Below are 7,475 nucleotides of genomic sequence, written 5' to 3' on the forward strand. Positions count from 1 at the left end.
ATCACCGCCGCGTAAAGCCGCTCGTCGCCTGCCGCAAGCGCCGATCCCAGGAGCAGCCCGCAGCCTCCCAGCGCCAGCAGCCGTCCCTGCGCCAGGCCGTCAGCAGCGCCCCAGCACCGATCCCCCACCGGCACCCACGCCCCTCCCATCCCGGTACCGATCTCATCCCGTTCCTTCCCCTCCCAGTACGCCGGCCCCGCTCCCACACCACCCATTCCATCCGTCCCGTCCCGGCACTGCCCGCTCCACCCCGGCTGTCCCCAGGGTCCCATGAGCGGCCCCCCCAGGACGGCTCCGCTTTCCCCCCGACAGCCCCCGGCCGCTCACGCGCAGCGGCGCCGCCATCATGCTCAGCCCGACACGTGAGGGCCCTTCCGGGGGCCCCCTCCGTGATTGGCGGAGGCTGTACCCTTCCAGCCAATAGCGACGCAGCACGGTCGAGGCAAGAGGCCCCAGGCGATGCGCGCGCACAGCGGGCGCGGACCCGCGCTTTATTGGAACGAGGGACAAAGGGCCCGAGGCCCGCGGGAAGCGGGCACGGACAGGGACAGTACAGGTGCTGTACAGCCGCGGGCAGCGTCACGGAGAGGCATGGCAGAGCTGCAGGCAGTGGCACGGACAGGTACTGAACGGTCCCCGGATGCCTTGTCCCCAGCTCGGGTAGGGGAAACAAGGTGCTGCTGGCGTATCCCATCAGACCACCCTCCATGCCTCACCCCCAGACCTCGGTGGTCCACAGCTGCTCAGCACCCAGGAGGAAAGCTGCTGCATCAACCCCGGCACAGCCGCAGAGCCTGCCTAGCTCTGCCCTCTGTGGGGCCAGTCGCATAACCAATAGACCCAGGCCAACAGTGCCACCCCTTCTGCAAACTGCAAACAGACCCCACCAAGAACACCATGAAGGCCAGCAAGGGCTCCCCAAGAGAAAGCTTCTGCTGGCAGGCACGGAGCCATCATGGAGACAGCCAGGAATAGTGCCCAGAACATGATGCACAGCTTCCCCATACAGCCACCCAGACTGACAGGGGCTCTTTCCTTCCCCAGTCTCTCAACATTCCCCACAGTTCATCTCCTGGAGCAGCAAAGATCAGGAAAGTGGCAGCACTTGGTGTAAGTACAGCAGGAAGAGAGCTCAAAAAGAAGAGCATGTTCATTGGAGGTTAATACAGGAAACCAATTTCAAAGGGAGTCTGTTTCAGAGAGAAGATGTCACAGCTCCTGCCCCTCCTTCCTGCAGCCCAGGAAGTTTTATGTTTTCTTCTTTAGCTCCTCAAATCTCCGTGAAAGATCATCGAAGTCAATGTCTTCTGAGGCAGAAGAGTTGGCGCCAGCAGATGCTGTTGGCAGTGTGTCTGGCACAGATGGCAATTCAGGCAACACGAAGTTATCAAAGGTGTTAGGAGCTCCAGCTCTTGGTTTAGGAGAAGCTTCTGGCTTGGGCTCAGGCCCTGTTTATAATAAGAGAAGTATCACTGTACCTCACCATCAGCACACACTCACTGGGCCAAACAGATCCCCACAAAGGAACAGTTGTTCCAGCAACAGGCAGTACCAGTGGGTTTTTCTGAAACAGCCCCTAATACCCAAGGTTTCCCAAACCTCTACATACTCACCAGGCACTAGTGCAGCACTGTCCTTGTCAGTGTTAGGCTCATCAATCTGAAAAAGACTCTCAGTTACTACAGCTCTGTCCCACCAGCACACAGGCAGAGCTCAGAGGCACAGCTCCAGCAGAGCAATGCATGCTCCTCCCCACCCCCAGCAGGCAGCCATGCCTTTGGAACAACCTGCCTCTCTTCCCAAGAAACAGAGGCAGCTCTTCAGCTTTTCTCTCCCTCCCTGTCAACTAGAGCAGCTTCACTGACCATATTCTGGAACTGGATCAACAGAGCATATCCACTATCAGGTCTGAAACATTTATCAAGGCCATGAGTGGGAAAACACTGCCCCCTTCATCCACATCATCACAGCTCCTTGCTGCCTTTCTTCATAAACCACTGACAGGCCCTTGTGACTAGCAGCAGGGTATGAAATGACCCATCTCATGTTGTGGTCTGCCTGGGAAAAAGGCCCATGGCACACTCAGCTGTGCTAGTAAGACTCCTTATTTCCTGTATGCTGCAGCCAGCAATACCCATTCCCACCCAGTTCACCAGCGCTGCTGCACCTGTGAGAACACAAGGTGTCAGCACCCACAGTGCTCGGCTGTGCTCCTCCCTACTCAGGATAATGCAAAAACAAACAGCATGTCACCAAAAGCAGAGTGGGAGGCATGATGACAAATTGCAGCAACAAAACCACAGACAAGCATAGCAGGGAAGTCTCCAGCCTCTGCTTTGCTCTCCCCAGTGACTGAGAAAAGTCTGTGAAAGGAAGAGTCTTTAAACATACAGCATCCGGGTCAGCCAAAACTGTCATCCAGGCTATTCATTAGTTCAAAAGCCATAATTAAACAGACTCGAGGCGATAAACCGTTCACACTGCAAAAACCAGAACTTGTGGACTCTGCTTGCCAACTGTTTATCACCACTTGAACAAAGCAGCAAGAGAAATCTCAGCTTTCCTCTGCAGCCAAGGCACAGAGCTGAATGAGGAACTTCTCTCCAGAAGTCATCTTTCATCACGTGCACTCAGTGATTCACTACACCAGCAAGCAATACCAGCACCGCCCCAAAAGTTCCAAAGACTGGCAGCAGTATCCTTTACAAACATCTCCCTTCTCTGTGACTGCCACTGCACTCTGAGGATCCCTCTGCTGCCTGCAATGGCCATTCAGCTCAGGCACTTACAGACTCGTATGTGGGTGGGTTTGCCGGAATTGGTGGTGGGTGGATGTTAGTGAAAGGCTGGTAGGTCCCCACTGGCAGGCCACTGAAGTTCTCCTGTACAGAGAGATCAGTCATGCACCAGACTACTCACCTGAGACACCACAGCCGCCATGGGAGTCACAGGAAGTAAGAGTCTTAGATAAATGCAGGCAAGTATCCAAGTGGATAAGAGTTTACGCTTACAAGGAGGAGATTCTCAAGTATTAAGTCAGATGTAGTCACCTGGAGCAGGCAGACTCAGCTAACTGGACTGTGAGTTATTCTAAAGAACCAGCATAGGTAAACACTTCATCTTTCAAGTGCATGCTTCTTTCATGAGAAGCACCGGGCCAATAAGGGAAATACTCTGACATTTCTGGCCCTGTGTGCAGTATCACAGAATAGGAAAGAGGTTTCTGGCTCACACAAAGCTTTGAATTGCCCTCATTTGTAACACAACAGTGCCTCAAGGACCCAGACCTGGCACAAGCCCTCAGCATGTTTATGGCTGGGCCAACAGCGAGCTGATGATACTTGGCCCAGATTTTCCACAAAAAGCACTTCAGCAGTACTGAGACCATATTAAGACTCCAAGCCATCCCACTGTTCTGCTCTCCAGTCTACACAGATATCCTGTAAATTACTACATTCAGAGAATGGAGGAGTTCTTTTCAGCTCCCACCTTTCTCTGTTAAATCATCTGCAACAGCCATTGCCTCAGTCTCCTCCCCTTGCAGGTCTGAAGGCAGGGCTCTTCTGCATTCTTCTGTGCTGTTCCCACCCCACAACACTCACCTGATTTTCTTGACTGAATCTTGGCACACTACCAGCCTACCAACTTCAAAGTGCAGCTCCAACTCCTGGACAAAAGCCTGGCAGTCAGAAGACTGCCTCAGGAGTTAAGTCTGGACTCCTCTGTTCCCTGAAGGCAAAGACGGCTGGCTGGAGAACAAGGGTAGGAACTTCCAGAGTCAGGAAGCAACACGAAGCTTCAGGTGCAGTGCCAACAGCCTCCATCCCATGCAGTCTCACACCAAAATGACTTTCTGACACATTGAGCTATCGGGTGCAGTCAGAAGGCACAGGGCTAAGCACCATATTAGGAGTCTTTCACAGAAAAAGGACACACACAAAGCCAAGGAACTTACCGGTCCCTTTGGAGGTGGATAGGAGAAGGGTGGATTTGGTGTTGGCATGGGCATAGGCATCATCACGGGCATGGGTACTAACCCATCATGACCTATCATCGGGGCTGTAAATCCACCACTTCCGCCCCCTCCATGGCCACCCTTCTTCACATCATCCGTGAACCCCACATCAATTAGATCTGCCTCTCCACCTGCCGGGGCTTCAGCCTGGAAAGGGCGGAAGAATTCTGCTCACCAACACATCTCTGTTCTGATCACCGCTCTCTGTACAGCATTAGATGCAGCATTTGTCATGGACAAGATGGGAATACACAACAAGAACAGAACAGAGAGCAGCTATACAGAGGTATCAATGGGAAACAGAACGGGAACCAGGCTGTAGCATGTGTAACTACTGCCACATGCCACAGGCGTGCATGACGGAACAAGGATTGTGCTGTGCTGGGGCTGTCTAGAAGACACCAAAGCACAAGGACCACCCAGTTCACTGCAATGCCACATCCTGGGGCTCACTCACCATCACCACCGAGTCAGGCTCATAGGGCACGTTGTAGTTCTTAGCAATCTCAATGAGGTATCTCTCCACCAGGATCTTGGGTGGTGCTTCCACGCTCAGCTTGTGCATCAGCTGGAACACAGGGGTAGAGAGACTTAGTGGGGCGAGGGCGGTGCAGCACCCCCTGTACCAGTGCCATCCCAGCCAGGGCTACCAGCTGTGGGGAACAGCAGGCAGCCCTGGGGAGGCCTCTCCACCCAGTACAGCATGCTGAAGGCAGCCAGAGGCCAGGGCTCTATTTGCTCTACCCTTCCCCATCCACAACCAGCAGAGCAGGGCCTCCCTGCCTGGGCCCTCAGCACCATGCTCCAATGCAGGTGGGCCCCGGCTGCACAGCACCTGCAATGCTCTGCAGTGACTGCAAGCATCAGCCACTAGCCACAGGCCCAAAGGGGCAGCAAGCCTCAGCAGGTGTGGCTGCTCTGCCAGCTCCACCTGTTCGACCAGTTCATTACCCTGTCGTTGACTGTCCCAATCTGGTTTGTCCGGCACAGCTTTCCATACTCCTTGCTGTACTTAGCACACAACTGATCAGCAACCTGCAGCAGGAGAGAAACTCTAGAACATACACACCCTTGCTTTCCCCCACCTCATACCGCACACACACTCACCCGCCTCCCTCCCTCATTTCTCCCACTGAGCACCCCAGTTCAGCAGCTGCAGCCACCCCAGATGCTCCAAGGACACCTGGTTTCCATCTGCAGCCCATAAAGTCCTGTTTTAACAACACAAAGTCCCAGACAAGGGCTTCCATCAGCACCTGGCAGCATCACCCCCACCCTGCATGTGCAACACCCCTCAAGCAACCCTACTCACAATCTTCAACTCAGCCACTTCCGACTGGAGGCGTGGTGCAGCCCAAATCAGTGTCGATACTGCCTCTGCCAGGCCAGAGTCCAGCTCCCTAGGACCAAAGAAAACCATTCTCTCTCCATCCCATGCACCCAGCTTTTGCTGCCCTCAGTCTGCATAGCCTTAAAGTTCCCATCCTACACACTGGGCTCCACAGTCTTCCCTCCATAGGGAAGAAAAGGTCTCTGGAGACCCTAGGACACTGAGACAAACACAGGTGCCCTTCTGTACCCCAGACCTGCCCCCAACAGTGCCCCTTCCTGAGTCCAGGACCCTCTCAGCCAGAGCTTACTTCATGGACTGGATCAAGCCAAAGCGGGCGAGCAGCAGATCACAGTACAGCTCCAGGATCTCCATGGCCTCCACAAGGTAATCTTCACGGATGATGTGTTCCACACGAATCCTGGCACGCTCATCTTTTCCAGCTGCCAGGTAATCTGCAATCTCCTTCCTTGCCTTCTGGGCCAACTCAGCTGCAGCACACATCCCAAGCCCAGTCATTGTACTGGCCTGGGCTGCTGCCTCCAGATCGCCCACAGTCCCCATCACACATAAAGCCACCACCAGCTTCTCTCCCCCATCAAACCTCTGCAGCATGAGACACTCTACCGTGGTTTGGCAGAGCCCTTGTGCCCATGTCCGAGCACACTTAACTCATGGGAGAAAGGAAAGTGGACTTTAGGCTGCTGGAAACACTCCTGCACCTACAACCTCCCACCAGGACCACAGACTTTACCTGTGTCAGGGCAGGTGGGGAGAACCTCCCACAGCACCCAGGGAGTCCCCCACTGTGCAGTTAGCACACACAGTCCACAGCTACCACCCCACAAAAACTGCACTCCAACAGCTGCCAGGAAGGTGGACAGAAGCTAGACTGTGGCCAGCCTGCTCTTCCAGGTCCTTGTGCACCGGAGCAGGTTGTAAGGCCTGAGTCCAGCAAGGAAGAGCAAAAAGCTACTCCATACTTGGCCTGTGAAAGTACCCCAACTTGAGAAAAACCTTCTCAAGTCTCCTGAGCTCCAAAAGCATTCTAGATCCCACCTGTCCCCTTAAATACTCACTCTTCTTTTTCTCCAGTAGCTTGAGGCGATTGATGACGAGGCGCAGGTTGACTCGCAAGCGCTCTGCCTTGAACCCAGAGCCCAACATGATAAACACTTTCTGTGGAGAAGAGGGATGGTCACTGGAACCAAAAACTGTTAGTCAGCACTGTTTTACTGGGGGAGGGGGGGAATTTCTTGGAGGCCAAGAAATTCCCCAGACAAACAAGCCCTGGCTTGCCAATCCTGAATCTAGTTAGTTATAAGTGACCGGACCTCGAGCACTCCTTATTACCTTTCCTACTTCACAACCCTGCACCTAAGCAAGGCCAACAGGATTTGCCTTAGAAACTTCCAGGAAACTTCCTGGATATTTTTTAAGAAATGGAAAAGTCAACTGGAAGAACCAAGCCCTGTCTTATCAAAACCGTAAATTATAAACCAGCTATATAATTAACCCAAGGATTGTAGAAACCAAGGTTGTAACAGTCTTGTCACCAGAAGGAAAAAGCTGCCATTCCACATTCCCCACACTTCCTGCTTACTGAACACATGCCTAGCCTTCCAGGAACCAGTTCAACTTATTAACCCTACAGAAAGCAAATTCTAACAGTATTTAATTATAGCATTCTGTCTACAAAGAACCATCCATCAAAAAAAAGCTTCCTTAAAAGATATCACACAGAAAGACCTTGGTTTGCATCTCATCTCCCCATACCTCCTTGCCGGCGGCTGCACTGCCCAGCGCAGAGCGAGCCATGACCTGATTCAGCTGCCAGAACGGCCGCCGGCCACACCAGACACTCGGGGAGACTCGCCGCGTCCGGCCCAGTGCCCAGGGACAGCTCGGACAGTGCGCAGGAGGCCCTGCACGAGTTCCACCGGCGCAGCTACACCCGAAGGCTGAAAGGGGAAATTCCTCTCCCTCCTCAACTAGGTGGCACCGAGGAACATCCCACAGCACAAGCAGGGCGGGTCCCAGGGCTGCGGGAGACCCTGGGGCAGGGCCTCCCCGTCGCCTCCCCGGACGCCGAGCGCTCCCCACGGCCTCGCTCACCCGTCCCACGGCCCC

General features: G+C 54.1%; 2 protein-coding genes across 6 annotated transcripts in view; both read right to left on the reverse strand.

Annotated features, from left to right (window-relative positions):
* DHODH (dihydroorotate dehydrogenase (quinone)) overlaps positions 1-574 on the reverse strand; it is a 3,698-nt gene extending 3,124 nt beyond the window's left edge. The window contains exon 1 of the mRNA XM_017741376.1: positions 328-574. Coding sequence (XP_017596865.1) covers positions 328-348 — 21 coding nt within the window. The 5' untranslated portion in view covers positions 349-574. The remainder of the gene's footprint in view (positions 1-327) is intronic.
* On the reverse strand, positions 464-7,469 carry IST1 (IST1, ESCRT-III associated factor). 5 transcript variants are annotated; one of them, XM_008639160.2, is made up of 10 exons: positions 7,461-7,469; positions 6,425-6,524; positions 5,656-5,836; positions 5,328-5,415; positions 4,967-5,050; positions 4,473-4,583; positions 3,956-4,162; positions 2,790-2,882; positions 1,614-1,659; positions 464-1,448 (listed from the first exon to the last, which is right to left on the reverse strand). In XM_008639160.2, the coding sequence occupies exons 2-10, from the start codon at positions 6,510-6,512 to the stop codon at positions 1,249-1,251; spliced, it is 1,098 nt and encodes a 365-aa protein (XP_008637382.1). In that variant the 5' UTR covers positions 6,513-6,524; positions 7,461-7,469; the 3' UTR covers positions 464-1,248. The 5 variants fall into 5 exon arrangements, 3 of the variants coding, with proteins under 3 accessions (XP_008637382.1, XP_017596864.1, XP_008637383.2); XM_017741375.1 differs by lacking the exon at positions 7,461-7,469 and adding an exon at positions 7,122-7,406; XR_001864334.1 differs by lacking the exon at positions 7,461-7,469 and adding an exon at positions 7,122-7,415 and having other exon boundaries at positions 1,110-1,448; positions 2,790-3,866.
* Between the last annotated feature and the right edge of the window lie 6 nt (positions 7,470-7,475).

Source organism: Corvus brachyrhynchos, unplaced genomic scaffold (genome assembly GCF_000691975.1).
Source record: "Corvus brachyrhynchos isolate BGI_N302 unplaced genomic scaffold, ASM69197v1 scaffold365, whole genome shotgun sequence".
In the NCBI taxonomy this organism is placed as follows: domain Eukaryota; kingdom Metazoa; phylum Chordata; class Aves; order Passeriformes; family Corvidae; genus Corvus; species Corvus brachyrhynchos.